The following is a 16,308-nucleotide window of genomic DNA, read 5'->3' as shown; positions in this document are numbered from 1 at the left end:
ACGAGTGTACACAATGACGACACGCCACCATGTTATCAGAGAATTCTGACTCGAAAAAAATATATTGGAGACACAGCCAGATTGGGGAAAGCGATAGTGGAACACGAGACCAATAAAGAAAAAACATCGTTTCTAGATTGGCGCCAAAAATAGGTATTTAATAGAAATTCAAACGTTCTGTTGAAAACAGTACGGAAACTTGTTCTAAGCAGTAAGCAGTCACCGAGAACGACAACTTTGGAGACCAACATCAATTGAGAGAGATAGTTTAATGACTGTTCGGAAGGTTTCTAAAAACTGTGATTAGACACAAAAAAAAACATTTGCATGAACATGATGCGTTAACTGATCCGATCACTGAATTACGTGATATGCGTAATCCGTGAAGAGCGAACAATCTCGATTCGAAAACAGTACGACGTATGAGATGTGCCAGGCAAGGACGGCACGTGATATAAAGAACCAATAACAGAATGAGAGGACGACGCGCCTCGACTCAAATTGTTATCAGTTGAATTCGGTGGAGGTTGGCGATAGACACAGCCGGTTGATGTTTCTAACAGAACAGTTTTCTAGATTGTAGCCACTTTTTACCTTGGTTGATAAAAGGCGAATTGAGTTTGAAAGCGAAAGAGGAATACTTCACACATGAACTTCGTGAAATTTATAATAATTTACAGAAATAGTGAATTACTTTGAAATAAAACATGAATTCAACCAACTGTAAAAAACATAATGGTTTGCCTTCAAACCAACGTTTTATTTTCACTGATGCGTTCTAAAAATAAGTCGGAGAACAATAATCTACATTGAAAATTGTTTAGATGGATTCTGGGTCGGCGTCGACTCCCTTGAACCAGTGTCCGCACTCGCATCTCTTTGGCTCTCCCTTAGCGATAGTCATGAAGTTGACGTGTCCGGAATCTTGCTCGCCTGAAAATAAAGACAATGGTTATTGAAGGATTTCAGTGGATAATTTAAAACTTACACATGCATCCGATGATTCTGAAGTCGTAGTGAGATGGAACCAAATTTGGCTTCTGCTTGGTGGAAGCCTCAGCACGGTAGTAGACTTTTGGCTCGTAACGCTGAAGAATAAAACAATTTTAATAATGATACTCGAATATTTTTGATGAACTCGATGTTAAACTATTTTGTCTACCCTCAGATCAGCTTCGACGATGTTTCGTTCAATAACAGTTAGTTTCTAATAAGTATCAACTTCTTAGAACACGCTGGTTCACAATTAGCTAATTAACATCACAGGGAACGTGTTTCATTCAATTCGGTTCAAATTCATCTACTTTCAATAAAATATTGAAGATTTAGATAACAAAAACAACTCACGTCATCTCCAGCAAGACGAGCAAGAAGCATCTTCTTTTCACGTCCAGTGGCGTGCTCAAGTGGATCTGGGTAGTATCCGTAGTCTTCTGGGGAGGCTTCGGTGGCCATCGTACGACGAGCCACGGCAGCTGGGGCGACGAGTCTCTTCGAGAGAGCGGCAACGGCCGTCTTAGCAAGCTGAGCCATCTGAAAATAGAAATAATAAGAAAACTTCGAAGAAAATGAAGTAGCGAGCGTAATTGAAAAATGTATCGATTGGAAAATAACAAAGTCAAAAATCAGAGGTTTTCGATTAGAAAACACTTCATCATACTTCCAAATATTAATAGTTTTCATAAAAAGCTTATTTCAATTATTTTGGACCCTTGAAAACGAAAACAATGAACAATACGTGCAAAAGTACTTGGCACGATTTACGGAGCCTCAGTGACGGGCATACACTCGACAAACACTGCACGCTCTACATCGCGACGCACAAAACGCTCCACAATGCGATACACCGTAGTCGCACGGAAGATTTGAATTTACTGGCTGCTAGTCGGCGCGCCCGCCGAATTTCACTTTTCCGCGCGAAACAAGCGACAATAGGATAGAAAAAGGCTATTCGTCGCCAGTCTTTGTAATTCTTCTCAGCTCGGTCACATCGATTTTTCCGTTTTATGACTCTATTTGGAGTTTATTTGCTGTGCGCTACCTTAACGTCTCAAAATTCCTCTTTCGCTTCAAAAATGACACGTTTCCCTTTCCCTCACAGTGTCTGTTTTCTCATTCTGGTTATGAGTAAAACCGAAATATGTCTGTTTTCTAAAGTTCTCCCAGTTTCTCTCGTTGTTTCATACTTCTTTTCGTGCATCAAAGTCTTTTCCTTCTCTGGATCAATAGCCTATTCTATTCCAATGCTCTTCTTTAGTACCCATGAAGCTCATTCTATTCATGGGATTAGCGTGTATTGAATACCGAATTCTCCTATTTCGCAATACATACCAGATGACTACTACATACTCCAATCCACCGTAGGAAAGCGAGACCTCTGTCCTTGGGGGCTGGGCGGCCGAACAAGCATCGCTTATGTCTCTCACTGACCCGCCAGGCACTGCCCCTCTCCGGTCACTTTCATCAATGTGACAGATGTGTCGAGCAAGACGAAGCAGATTGTTGTCTTCTTTAGTCTTCCATGCCACATTTGCGTTGTTTTACCCGCGTTGCCGAATATCTAATTGCGCTGAGCCCCTCTCTTCCTACCAGTTCAGCCCAATTTCTCATCCCGCGCTCTGCTTCTATTTCCCATTTGACTCGATGAATAGCGGCCAATAGGGCTCTGCTGCCGCCGTGCGCCCCCAGAACCATAGGCGTAATTGGTCTTTGCCCGCGACGGCTTCTGTTTTTCACTATTTCGCAACTCTCTGGAGGGTTTCGTCCTTGCATTTAATATGTGTGCAAGAGGATAGGTTTCATTTGAGAGTCATAAATTTTATAGCTCCAAACACTCCACTTACGCTAACTGAGTTCCTTGTTTTCTGGGTTACAAGTTTTAACCAAATTGATTGGATGTTACTCTTTGTTCAATCCATGAAACTAACTGACCGTAAACCATCCCGCCCACAAGATTATAACTGGATGACCTCGTATTCAATCCTCTTGTATTGCGCCGCCGTTCTTATGTTTTCTTCTATCTCTCTCCAATTTACTCGTAACTAATTGTACTTGTTTTATGATTTTTGCAAACGCTCGATTCTTTTTCTTACTTACAGTTCGCGTTTACACTTGTCTAACTATTTAATTTCAGTCTCGTCTTCAACATGCGTGAGGTCATCTCTATCCACGTCGGACAAGCCGGAGTCCAAATCGGAAATGCTTGCTGGGAGCTTTACTGCCTCGAGCACGGAATCCAGCCCGATGGAACCATGCCATCCGACCAGCAAGCCGATGGAGAGTCCTTCACCACTTTCTTCTCGGATACTGGAAACGGAAGATATGTTCCACGCTCGATCTTCGTCGATCTCGAGCCAACTGTTGTTGGTAAGTTAATATCTATCACATGTGGACGTGCACGATTCAAGAATGACGATTTGCAGACGAGATTCGCACGGGAACCTACAAGCAGCTTTTCCACCCAGAGCAGATGATCACCGGAAAGGAAGACGCCGCCAACAATTATGCTCGTGGTCACTACACCGTCGGAAAGGAATTGATCGACACCGTTCTCGACAGAATCCGCCGTCTTGCTGATAACTGCAGCGGACTCCAAGGATTCTTCGTTTTCCATTCATTCGGAGGAGGAACTGGATCCGGATTCACCTCTCTTCTCATGGAGCGTCTTTCTGTCGACTACGGAAAGAAATCCAAGTTGGAGTTCTCCATCTACCCAGCTCCACAAGTTTCGACCGCTGTTGTTGAGCCATACAACTCTATTCTTACCACCCATACCACCCTTGAGCACTCCGACTGTGCCTTCATGGTTGACAACGAAGCCATCTACGATATCTGCCGTAGAAACCTCAGCGTTGATCGTCCAAGCTACACCAACTTGAACCGTATCATCTCCCAAGTTGTCTCTTCGATCACTGCCTCTCTTCGTTTCGATGGAGCTCTCAATGTTGATCTCAACGAGTTCCAAACCAACTTGGTCCCATACCCAAGAATCCACTTCCCATTGGCCGCCTACACTCCACTCATTTCCGCTGATAAGGTAATTTTAAAAGTGATGTGAACTTGTATTTAACTTTCTCTTTTCAGGCTTATCATGAGGCTCTTTCCGTCAATGACATCACCAACAGCTGCTTCGAGCCAGCCAACCAAATGGTAAAGTGTGATCCACGCCACGGAAAGTACATGGCTGTCTGCCTCTTGTACAGAGGAGACGTCGTTCCAAAGGACGTTAACACCGCCATCGCCGCCATCAAGACCAAGAGAACCATCCAATTCGTTGACTGGTGCCCAACCGGATTCAAGGTTGGAATCAACTACCAGCCACCAACTGTGGTTCCAGGAGGAGATCTCGCCAAGGTCCCACGTGCCGTGTGCATGCTCTCCAACACCACCGCCATCGCTGAGGCCTGGTCCCGTTTGGACTACAAATTCGATCTCATGTACGCAAAGCGTGCCTTCGTCCACTGGTACGTCGGAGAAGGAATGGAAGAGGGAGAGTTCACCGAGGCTCGTGAAGACTTGGCTGCCCTCGAGAAGGACTACGAAGAGGTCGGAGCCGACTCCAACGAGGGAGGAAACGAGGAGGAGGGAGAAGAGTATTAAGCTCAACAACACCTTCAACAGCATAATATGTCGAATCGTTCACTCGCTTCATCTCTGCTTACTTCGCTTCTCTGTTTTATCAATGATCCTAAATAAAATGAATTCCAATGCACTCGTATGTAATCTCATCGCTTGCTACTTTCCACGATAAATTATTTCGACTTTTATTTACTTTGTTAGTTTGAATTTCAAACTTTGAAACTTTCAACTAAGCAAAAACATTGATTGTCTACAGATGTCAGACGGTTCGGGTGAACACTTTGCACATTTACCCAAAACTAAGAGATCTCGTAGAAAGAAACATCAAAAGAACTATCAAGACATGCATAAAGACCAAATGATTCAACAGTTAGGAAGACGATTCCACAACAAACCGTCGACTTCTTCGTGTTCTCCCACAAATGTCGGAGAGATTCCTCTTCCACCAGAAGCTCCTAACACATTTGGAGCTCCTCCTCCGCTAACAGAAGAAGATTATCAAGTGAATTATATGGAGGATCCAGAAGTCGTTTCGTCTCATTCCGCTGAGTTGATACGTTCGTATAGAGAAGTTGTGAAAGCAGACGAAGCTGAATTGTATATGCTGGTAATCGAGTTATACATTCTCTTTCAGCTAAACAATTTCTGTGTTTCAGAATCGGTCTCGAACGACGACTGTGAGTGTTCTCTCAGAATTTCGTACACGAGTACTGAATAATGTAAAATCAAAACGTAATCTCCAAACAATTGTTCCTAATATCGACTACCCACTTCACTCAATGACTTCAAGAAAAGCTAGAATGAGAGGAGATGGAAGTGATATGTCATCATCAGACGAAACGGGCTCAGAATCAGATTCAGAATCCGAAGAAACCGAATCTGGCTCTGATTCAAAACCAGGACCATCGACAGCAAACCTGACGAAAAGTGAGAAGCGTGACGAGCGAAAAAAGTCAGTTAATCAGTGAATTGAAAAGCTTGAAAATAAAAAATTATAGAGAATCACAAAAGAAGAAAAGCGAGGAAAAAGAGCGACAAATGACGTTGTTGAGAATGGGAGTCGAACGGAAGAGAAATCATCCGAACGGTGTCGATCCGGATATTTCATTCAACGAGAAAGGGCTAGGAAACGATGGACCAGAGTGTCGATGTCCCCCAGTAATCAAGAATCGTGGACTGAAACATGGATACTATGCTGGTGAAAACAAAGTGTTGAATTGCACGAGAACGTTAGTTTTTTTTGGTTTTTTGGCATTTTCAGTTCTCAATCTCTCTTATCATTCAGCTGTGGATCGAATCTTCATTACTACACTCTCCAAGTGAAGCCGGGGCCAAACGAAGGACAAATATATAAAACGGGAATGACAATTAATGGAGAAACCTATGAATTCGAGGGGTTCTCGATGATTACACATGCTCCGTTACCCGAATGTATGACTAGGCGACCGATTTGTAAGTATAGTTTGGAGTATGAGTTCCAGTTGGTTGAGGAAAGATTTCCAATTGAGGTGAGCATTGAAAAAGGAAAATGTAAAGGTGAAATTCTTTTTTCTAGTGTTTCGACCCAGAAGACTGTAATCATCTATTCGATTACATCTTTCATGAGATTTTCGAGATGTTTGACTTCAACCTTCACCCAAAACACCTTCCACCTGGCATCGTCTCTTGTCCAATGATTCATATAATGCCTCGATTCGTTGCAATTAAAAACGGGGTTGCTCATTTGTGGTCTACTAAAACACTCCTCGCGTATTTCTTGATCAACGGAGATAAGGAGTTATTCAATTCACAAGAAATCATAGATCACTGCGAAATACCGGATGATGCATTCAGTCGGGTTTCTAACAAAATGAAGCAATCAATTCTCCTGAATGCACTCAAAAAACCTTCAGCTCTGAGAGCGGATTGGTTTGAAAGAGATTCGGAACGACGAGAAGTGTATATTGTACATAATTCAATTCGATCTCAGAACTATAGTACTCCAATACTTGTGAAAATTGCTCAACTTGAGAAAAGGCTGAATAGAATGAAGAAAGACAGAAAGTTCGCGGGAAAGAATAAAGAGTATGACGTTGTGAAACGAGAGTTGGACCAACTCAAAGATGAACATCGGAATGCGCGGTATCTGAGTATACGGAAATCAGTCGCAGGGTACATTGACACTGGATTCAAACCAGATATTATTGCTCATATTGCTATGGTTATCATCGCTTCGCATCACATTCGATACAACTTCTCATTAAGTGTTTTCGAAGAAATAATTGAATATCAGTTCAATGATCGGAAAGTTATCGAGTTGGCACTGATTCATTCGTCATTCAGAAGTCATTATGGAACACCTCCGGATCATATTAAAAATATCATTAGCAATTGTGGATATAGACGAAAATATGGGAGTGAGGAGAAACGGGAAAAGAAGAAAGGTAAGATTATAATGATGGTTGATGAGAAAAAAAACTAATTTTCAGGAATTGTGAGCCTATTCAACATCATGGGCGGAGAAACAGAAGGAGGCGAGCCTATTCTTCACAACGAACGCCTGGAATATCTCGGTGACGCAGTGGTGGAACTCATTGTCTCTCATCATCTCTACTTCATGCTTCCTCACCATTTCGAAGGAGGCCTCGCCACGTATCGAACTGCTTTGGTTCAGAACAGAAATCTGGCGGATCTTGCCAAAAACTGTCGAATAGATGAGATGTTACAATATGCGCACGGAGCTGATCTCATTAATGAAGCTGAATGGAAACACGCGTTGGCTAATGCATTCGAAGCAGTAGTGGCTGCTGTATATCTGGATGGAGGACTTGGAGCATGTGATCGATTGTTCTCAAAAGCAATGTATGGAAGTGCTCCGAATCTCAAAAAAGTGTGGGATCATATTAATGAGCACGAGTTGAAGAGAGAGGATCCACTTGGTGATCGAGAGCTGTCGAATATAACTCCAGCACTTGCATCTTTTCATAAATTGGAGAACATTCTCAATATCAAATTCAACAACATTCGATTATTGGCAAAGGCATTCACTCGTCGCAATGTTCCACACAATGATTTGACGAAAGGACACAACCAACGACTGGAATGGTTAGGTGACTCGGTGCTTCAACTCGTTGTCTCCGACTATCTATTCCGTCGTTACCCATTACATCACGAAGGACATATGTCATTGTTGAGAACAAGTTTAGTCAGTAATCAGACTCAATCAGTCGTTTGTGATGATCTTGGTTTCTTGGAATTCGTTGTGAAACCGCCACATAAAACACCTGAATTGAAGATGAAAGACAAGGCTGATTTGGTGGAAGCATTTATTGGAGCTCTCTATGTGGATAGAGGAATCGAGCATTGTCGATCCTTTATTCGTATCGTTTTCTGTCCGAGATTGAAGCATTTCATCAACAGTGAGCAATGGAATGATGCGAAATCACATCTTCAACAGTGGTGTCTTGCGATACGTGATGCGCAGAACCCGAATCCAGCTATGCCGGATTATAGAATTCTTTCTATAGAAGGACCAACCAATAATCGAATATTCAAAGTTGGAGTGTATTTTAGGTATTATCTGGGATCTTTTGTTCCATGAAAATAATTAATTTTCAGAGGAAAACGACTCGCTTCTGCTGCCGAATCGAACGTCCACAAAGCCGAACTGAAAGCGGCTGAAATTGCATTAGCTTCTCTCGAATCTACTTCAGTCTCAAGAATGAAAGAGAAGAATATGGGTGTACGTTTTCACTCTGAAACACACAGTAATTTCTAACCAATTTCAAGTTTTTTTCAGGATAAAGATCATCATCGTCGACACCGAATCATCTCCGATGATTAATTGTTTTGTTTTATTGTTAATTTGTCTTGTTTTATTTTGTTTATTTTCCAATTTTCATGTGATTAATCATGTTGATACAAAAAAGAAATGAATTATAGCCGCACACCAAGTGCCTCCTCAATATCCTTCTTCATATCCTTTGGATCAGTCGTCGGGCCGAATCTCTTGATGATTTTTCCGTCTCTTCCAACCAAAAACTTTGTGAAATTCCATTTGATCGCATCGAACATGAATCCTCCTTTCTCATTTTTCAAGAATTTGAAAAGTGGCGACGCCTTGTCTCCATTCACATCAATCTTTTGGAAAAGTGTGGGTTCGAATTTGAATTTATCGGCGACAAATGCCTGGATGTCCACCTCACAAGATGGCTCTTGACCAGCAAACTGGTTGCACGGGAATGCCAACACTTCAAGTCCGTCTTTTTTGTAGCTGAAACAACTAATGAGATTGATTTGACTAGAGAAGGTCTCCAGTCGATCGTGGAGTGATGGGACGTGACATAAATCATTGGAAAGCTGAAATCGCGCTGGTTCCAAATATATATTCAGTTTTTGCCCTGGAGACCTGGTCTTCGAGAAAAACAAGGTCAAAGTTTGAAAAAATGGCGGGAAATTGATTCCTTTTTGACACGCGAAAAATGTTTGCAATTTTTGCATGTTAAAAAGGTAATTATTCTCTATTTTTCCTAACTTTGACCTCGTTTTTCTGGAATACCAGGCCTCGAGGACAAAAACTGAATACATATTTGGAATCAGCGTTTTCTCAGCTTTCCCTAGTGAAGAATCTCGAATACTCACACATCAAGAAGCTCTTTCAGTTGTGTATAATTCTTATTCGTCAGGCCACATTGCGATGCCACGTTGACAATGATGAGCACTTTTCCTCTGAAAAAGAAAAATGAAGAAAAGACTTGAATGAAAGCTGACTTGTATTCAGACAACGTTACGTCATCTCCATTGGCATTTTTGACAGTGAATTCGTAGACAGAAGACATTCTGAATATGATGATTTGAGAAAAGTTTTGGTTTTTATATAAATGAAAAAGTGGCAAAATACAAATCAGAATGATGACAATTTCGAGCAGAAGGAGGAGGACAAAGATGACAACCCGACGGGCTACAATGTAGTCATTGTGACCGAAAAGTTGAGTTTTTCAGTAGGTTTTTTTCTTTTTGAAACTCAGTTTTATTAGCTTACACCGGAGAAGAAACGGTTGAAGAAGAAGTAGATTCAGAAGTACTTGGTCTAGAAATTTCTTGATTATCTGAATTTCTTGAAATTCTTTTCGATCTCCCGCACATTTTAGAAAACTGTTATTCTGATGTTTAAATTGTCAACAAAACCGTTAGGGTCACGCATAAAATCATACTGCTCATAGTTGAAAATAGTCCACTTTTTTCAAAATTCCGGAAAGAAAAAAGGTTTTTCGGATTTTGAAAATCCGGGGAAGAAGAAGAGAGTCTAAATCGAAAATTGTGGATTCCGATTCAGCTGGGTCATTCAAAACAGAATACAGTGGAAAATCTCTTTTTCCTTCTTTTTCGGATTTTAAAAATTTGGGGAAGAAAAAGGATTTTCGGATTTGAAAAACTCGAGGAAGAAAAAAGGAATCTGAACTGGGAAATTGTGAATTCTTGTTTAGCTCAGTCAGATGAGTTGGTATTGACTCGGAAATTTCTTTTTTCTTCTCCGGATTTTAGGAATTTGGGTAAGAAAAAGATTTCTCAGATTTTCAAAATCTGGGAAAGAAGAAGATATTCTGAATCAAAACTTGTGGAGATCACGCAAATCGTTTATAGCTACAGTATTACTCATAGTGAATGTCGCCCTTGCAGTGGAAAATGGTCAACTCTTCTCTGAAAAGTTACAGCTCATCAAAGTGTGCAACTCGGAAATCTCCCCAAATCACTTTGCGGATTAATAACTTCTCAGGATGGGCTTGTACGAAAAAGTTGTCAACTACAAAAATGAAGCTTTATTTTTGATCTACAAAATCCGTTAAAACGTGGAATTGTGAAATCATAAGAAGAGACCATGGCACACTCATAAAGTTGACCGTTTTCAACTGCATCCTTTAGCTTCCCGTGAACTCAGTAAGAAATTATCAGTGGTAAATTTTATTTAGTACCGTAGAACAAACCTAGATCTTTATTTCTGTAGTTGACAACTTTTCTGCACGACTTCTCTAAACATGTCAAAAATCTGTTTAAAAGTTGCAGGGTTTTTATTTGTATAGATATCAGTGATGCCTACAGTAACCCAATTTCTGCAACAAAAAAAAACAAAGCTGTAAATATTTATTTATGCCTTATCCCTGACAGTTCAATGAATCAAAAACGAATGCAGATCATTAAAAGAACCGAGATATGAATGTCTTGTCTCAATATATATAAAACTTTGAATGAAATATGATAACTAGAATGCGAGGACCCGTTTCAACAACAAAATGGCACTCAAAATATGAGAATCATCTAAAGAAAATGAAGAAAGAAGTGAACCATCCGGGTCTCCAGACCATTACAAGACAAACTATAAGAAACTGGAAGAAAACGGGTTCGGTGGTACACGCATGGGCTCGGAGATCCGGTTCGTAGATGAGAACATTGTCAATCATATGCATGTATCCATTGATTCCAGCTATTTCCCCTCCTTCTATCACTCGAGCACGACGGTTTCCACGTGGCCAGTAGAGCTCGAAAACTGGAAGAAAAGTGTGAATTGTGTTTGTAAGAGAGATTTTGGATGTAATCTTTTGAACATTTGACTGATGGGATTATGCAAATTATTTGGGTAAATAGTGTTGGGGAGGAGAAGGAGCAAAATATCGAAACATACAGATACTAAATAACATGAAAACTAGAGAATTGAAAGTTTAGTAACTGAAGAGAAACGTCAGAAGTGCCATCCAAAAATAAGAATTATTCAGTTTTCATTTTATAAATATCATATTTTATTATCTATCACGAGTTCTCAAATTATCCCATCGTTTCAAACACATAAAAACAATTAGATCTGCAGTTTACAACATTTTGATAATGAGAAGTTACAACTTGACAAATGCCTTTCAACTTGACGTTGAAAGTAACGTGTGCTTCCAGTCATGTAACTCTTTAAAGAGAACCCGTACAAAAAAAGTTATCAACTATAAAAATAAGGATCTAGATTCAATCTATACACTTTGTGAAAATTACTTTAATTGAACATTTCGTGACAACAAGACAGCTCTCTCATTCCGAAGTACAATGCACCTACCAGAGCAAGCTTGTTTGAGAGTGTACTACAAAATTGAATATTTATAATAAATTACTTTTAGGGTTATGGTATTAGCACGGCACGCTTCTTACAACCGCGCTCTACCGGAACCGAAGAAAATAGTGTGCGAAATTGAGAGACGCAGAGAAAAAGAGACATTTCTCAAGGGCATTTCGGTGGAGCATAGTTGTAAGACCGTAACTTGTCAGGTTCCATTTTTACAAAAAAGTCGTCAACTACGAAAATGAAGCCCTCAATTCGCCGTACATATTTAAAAAAATGGACAATTTCAGAATCAATGACTCTTCCTCTCAAGTAATACCCAAACTCACATCTTCCTCTCCTCGTAATCACCACCTTCTCATCATTCATCATCACATATGTTCTCTCACGAAGATCCGTATACATCAGAGCCTGAAACTCCCAAATAAATCTCAATGAATTCCTTTGACAGTACCTGTCCCTGTAGAATATGCCTTTTGTAAACATACTGTAACGCTTGCCAATGGTTTCCATCGTTCATTCGAGACACAAGGGACTGGGGTTGCTGGAAAAAGAACAATAATTTTAGTTTTAATATTCCAAGTTTCTCACTTTAGCCCACGCTTCATTCGTCGGAACAAAGAATGTGAAATTCTGTTCTGGAGTCAGAACTTGCCATGGATCCATCGAATATCTCAGTTGTAGATTTTCCATCATATGGAACGAATATCTGAAATTTTTACAGTTTGAATTTCTCTTTTCAATAAATCTTACTGTAGCCGTGTCTCATTTCTCAGAATTTCCCAAAGAGTCTGATAGGGAACACCCAAAACTCTTTCAATATAGTGGACAATTCCATTCGTCGCCGCTACATTATCCATCATAATCGCAGTTTTGATACCACCTCCGATCACATAATAAGCTGAGAAAAAGAGAGAATCAGTATTCAAAACAACAAAAAATAATTACTCACTGACGTTATTCGCTGGCCATTCTCCTTTGATAAAGTATAATTGTCTCATATTATCAATTGTATTCACAATAGTTTCATTTGTAATCTCATCTGAAGTCAACTCTTTCGCCGGGACGATATGAAGTTTCAGAATCTGTTCAAGCCAGATTCGATCACGAAGAAGACGACGTTCGATTTGTTCCGGAATACGGTCGAATGCCTCATTCCATGGGGCGAAGAAGGTGACAAGTCCTCCGGTTGCAGAGAAATAGTTACGCACGATTTGACCTGGAATGGAAGAAATGTCTTTTGTGAGAAAAATGAGTAAATTTTAATGCAAACTATTTCATATTTTCATATCTTTGAAATACCTTCCTCAATTCAAAAGGTATGTTGCAATGAATACCAAAACCACTTTTTTGTGAATTGGAACTTATAAAGCGTAGTAAAAGTCAAAATTCGAAACGATTTCTGTAGATCAAACCTAGATCTTTGCATTTTTAAGCGACAACATTCTGATTGTATTTCCACTTCAACAGATGTGAGTATTTCTAGCTTGGAACCCTAGAAGTTTAAGGATCTAATACCGTAAAACCTGTAATGGAGACACGAGAGTTTGGATCATCCTATCTCGGTTGTCTTTAAAGATATGAAAAAAATTTTCAACTGAAGAAATATTCTATGAATATTGAGCTATGTTATGTCAGTTAGCAGCTTTTTGATATTTCCTTTGGAAACTCAGATATACCGTTGCAAACAGGCACAGTTAGGTGCGCTTCAGGTTTTACGGTAACTAGAATTCAAAGGTGAGTATCTCGAAAACTAGAAAAGACATCAAAAATGGGTCAATTGCTAAAATAAAGTTTAAGACTATTTTTTATAACATATCAAAAGCTGAGCTTGGTAAGATAGTTCTGGGCGATGTTACGGAATCTCAAAGTTATGTATTGCTCATATCGCCCGTCAAAAGTGTGTATCGTAAGTCCAATTAAAGAGATCGGCAGAGCAGATGTGACGGTTTTTGAAGAGAGACAGTTTAATAATAGAGATTTATCGTAAGTTATTAAAAAATTTGAAAGAAGATGGTAGAGATCCAAAAAGGGAATCGTAGAAAAGTTCTGTGATAAAACGCTTGAATTTGATAGATTGCTACATAGTCATTTATATCTCTCAAAGGCCAGTTTTTGGATATGTTATAAATCAAGTCTATATCTTCATTTTTTGTAGTTGACAACTTTTTAATAGAAATTCTAGTTTTTGTGATATGCATCTTCAAAGTTGAAGGATGTGCCCTCTACTCGCCCTTCATCTCAAAAACAAAGTTTAGAATAACAATAATGATTATCATGTTTTGCTTTATAACCTAACAGAAATTGAAAACCATTGAACGGCTTTGCGCACTTTCAAAGTACTTCAAACAAAAAACTCACTAGAAAATCAAAAGCTCAAGCACATTTTTTTCTTGCAAAACCACTCAAAACCGTTGCAAACCAATAACCAAAACACTCACCAATTGTGTTAATATATCTCATCAAAGTAGTCGTTTTTTCATTTCTATAAATCATCATATCAATCGTCTCTGACACAATTCCCAGCACGTTATCAATGATATGCACAACTCCGTTTTGAGTCGGAATGTTCGGAACGAGAATCTTCGCCCAGACAGCACCTCTTCTGAATTGTGAATACCTCTCATATACTTCAGATACCGCGTACACTGAAATTCTTATTTTGTCTTTTTGATTCACATTAAGAGTACTCACAATCCCATTTTCCAGTTCTTCTATCCGTGATATTTCTCATAACTAGCTTCAATTTGAAGTTATCCTCAATGATATTCGCTGAAAATCTGACAGATGGATAGTAATGTTGTCCCCCATCATATAGCCATGGCCAGGTGAAAAGAACTCGATTTGTACTGGTCACATGGGCCAGAAGGACTTCACGATCCACACGATTACGGTCAACAACTCTTGCGAATGCAGCATCATTTGGAATGAAGAATGTGTGGAATCCATTCCAAGCAGATGATCCATAGATGACTAGAGCAATGTCTGGAGTACGGTCGAGTATGTCTCGGATTTGTCTGAAATTTCAACATTTTTACATGTATTGTGAAGATTTCAACCAAAATTTCAGTGAAAACTACTAACTTTGTGAAGATCATTTCTTGGTATGTTGTTATTTAAACCTAGATCTACAAGTTTGTAATTGAAAACTGTTCTATAGAGTTTCTGGTTTCAGAGATACGATAATTTCTAGCGCGCTACAGTGAGTCAACATATTTGAGAAATATGCGCTTTTCAAACAAGAATAACTCATTTCTTAACAAAGCTAGAAAAAGATGCTAAACTTTAAGATGTTGGAAATTTTACGGTACATTTTTTGTTAGTTGACGACTTTTTGACAGCATTTTTGTGTAAAAAGATATAACTCTTTGAAGTTCATTCCCCACTTGATTGCAAGAACGTGTCACGATGCCAAATTTTAATCAATAAACTTGAATTTTAATTTTTTATGTAGAAAAAACTTACATCTTTATTTTTGTAGTTGTAACTTTTTTGATAGCTTTTCTAACTTTAGAGATACGAGAGTATTTAGGCGAGTGATTGGAAAAAGAGTGAGAGCGATCGTACTCTCTAACTTTGAAGGCGCATATCTCAATAACTAAAACTGCTATCAAATAGTTGTCAACTACAAAAATAAAGAGCTAGACTTGATCTATAACATATCAAAAAATTGAAGGTCTAGACCATTTTTTTTCAGTTTTCCGCGGGCTTGAACCTTGCACATCTTTTCTCTAGTAGTTGAAAGCGCGCAACTTTGAACCTTTGTATCTCAAAAACGTAAATACCTATCAAAAAGTTGACAACTGCATAAATAAAGATCAAGACTTGATCTATAACATATCAAGAAACTGGCGTCCGAGTGCTATAAATGACTATGAAATAATCGATAATATTAAAGCGTTTTGATACATTGACAGACATGACTTTCCGCGATTTCCTTTTTTGAATCTCTATTTTTTTCTCAAATCTTTCAAATACTTACGATAAATCTCTATTATTATACTGTCTCTCTTCGAAAACAGTCACATCGTGTTCTCGAATAAACGAAAGAGCAGTTCCAGGATACGGTCGGTGTCCCATCGGAGTGCAAATCTGTATTTTTTCAAATACTTTTTCTTTTTCAAAAAGACTAAAAATTACTTTGAAAAGGTACTGTTCGCCGGAAATTATACCCCATTGATTCGATGCATGATTACAGAGCATTCCAGCATTCGCAAAGTATGACTGAAAACTCATTCTTCTTTTTAAAAGTTCTCTAAAACTCTATAATTCTCACGAAATTTCCAGGATTATTCTCGAATTGTGTGATATAAGTGTAGCCTGAATTGATAGTTGATCGAATCAATGTCTGTTTATCCCATAATTTGTTCATTGTCAAATCGACCACTTGTGAATCGACTGAAATAGTTTTTGCCCATTTTTCTAATTCTTTTTCAAATGTTCAGTTACCAATATGAGAAAGAGTTTCTTTTTGATCTAATGCTCTGATATCTGGATTATAAGTGAAGACATCGTCGACTGGAGCGAATACAGTAATCCTTGCATTACTATCTTTCATGTAGGCGGTCGCGACGGCATAGTACCCACACAGAGCCCGCCACTGGAAAAGAATTTCAGATTTTCAGATGCCTATTGATAAAAGAATCAAAGAA

General features: G+C 39.1%; 6 protein-coding genes across 6 annotated transcripts; 2 read left to right on the top strand and 4 right to left on the bottom strand.

The window, feature by feature from the left end:
* Positions 1-820: 820 nt before the first annotated feature.
* On the bottom strand, positions 821-2,694 carry GCK72_000630 (uncharacterized protein; the record flags this gene model as incomplete). Its single annotated transcript, XM_003109209.2, has 4 exons — positions 821-933; positions 989-1,088; positions 1,348-1,533; positions 2,590-2,694. The coding sequence occupies 4 exons, from the start codon at positions 2,692-2,694 to the stop codon at positions 821-823; spliced, it is 504 nt and encodes a 167-aa protein (XP_003109257.2).
* A 452-nt stretch (positions 2,695-3,146) lies between these two features.
* Positions 3,147-4,599, top strand: GCK72_000629 (uncharacterized protein; the record flags this gene model as incomplete). Its single annotated transcript, XM_003109159.2, has 3 exons — positions 3,147-3,366; positions 3,423-4,036; positions 4,084-4,599. 3 exons carry the CDS (start codon positions 3,147-3,149, stop codon positions 4,597-4,599), a joined length of 1,350 nt encoding a protein of 449 aa, XP_003109207.1.
* Positions 3,215-4,623, bottom strand: GCK72_000628 (uncharacterized protein; the record flags this gene model as incomplete). The annotated part of the gene is made up of 3 exons (XM_053722592.1): positions 3,215-3,600; positions 3,646-4,008; positions 4,071-4,623. The coding sequence occupies 3 exons, from the start codon at positions 4,621-4,623 to the stop codon at positions 3,215-3,217; spliced, it is 1,302 nt and encodes a 433-aa protein (XP_053591237.1).
* A 211-nt stretch (positions 4,624-4,834) lies between these two features.
* On the top strand, positions 4,835-8,401 carry GCK72_000627 (uncharacterized protein; the record flags this gene model as incomplete). The annotated part of the gene is made up of 8 exons (XM_003109407.2): positions 4,835-5,185; positions 5,235-5,530; positions 5,577-5,807; positions 5,864-6,086; positions 6,134-7,001; positions 7,047-8,130; positions 8,176-8,299; positions 8,357-8,401. 8 exons carry the CDS (start codon positions 4,835-4,837, stop codon positions 8,399-8,401), a joined length of 3,222 nt encoding a protein of 1,073 aa, XP_003109455.2.
* Positions 8,402-8,493: 92 nt separating this feature from the next.
* On the bottom strand, positions 8,494-9,395 carry GCK72_000626 (uncharacterized protein; the record flags this gene model as incomplete). The annotated part of the gene is made up of 3 exons (XM_053722591.1): positions 8,494-8,830; positions 9,199-9,285; positions 9,328-9,395. The coding sequence occupies 3 exons, from the start codon at positions 9,393-9,395 to the stop codon at positions 8,494-8,496; spliced, it is 492 nt and encodes a 163-aa protein (XP_053591236.1).
* A 1,473-nt stretch (positions 9,396-10,868) lies between these two features.
* Positions 10,869-16,214, bottom strand: GCK72_000625 (uncharacterized protein; the record flags this gene model as incomplete). The annotated part of the gene is made up of 12 exons (XM_003109112.2): positions 10,869-11,101; positions 11,986-12,067; positions 12,111-12,200; positions 12,248-12,365; positions 12,410-12,557; positions 12,609-12,875; positions 14,098-14,304; positions 14,351-14,673; positions 15,639-15,748; positions 15,797-15,880; positions 15,933-16,054; positions 16,106-16,214. 12 exons carry the CDS (start codon positions 16,212-16,214, stop codon positions 10,869-10,871), a joined length of 1,893 nt encoding a protein of 630 aa, XP_003109160.2.
* Between the last annotated feature and the right edge of the window lie 94 nt (positions 16,215-16,308).

The sequence above is a fragment of the Caenorhabditis remanei genome, chromosome I (genome assembly GCF_010183535.1).
Source record: "Caenorhabditis remanei strain PX506 chromosome I, whole genome shotgun sequence".
In the NCBI taxonomy this organism is placed as follows: domain Eukaryota; kingdom Metazoa; phylum Nematoda; class Chromadorea; order Rhabditida; family Rhabditidae; genus Caenorhabditis; species Caenorhabditis remanei.
The sequence above is the reverse complement of the archived record's forward strand: the minus strand, read 5'-3'. Positions and strand labels throughout refer to the sequence as shown.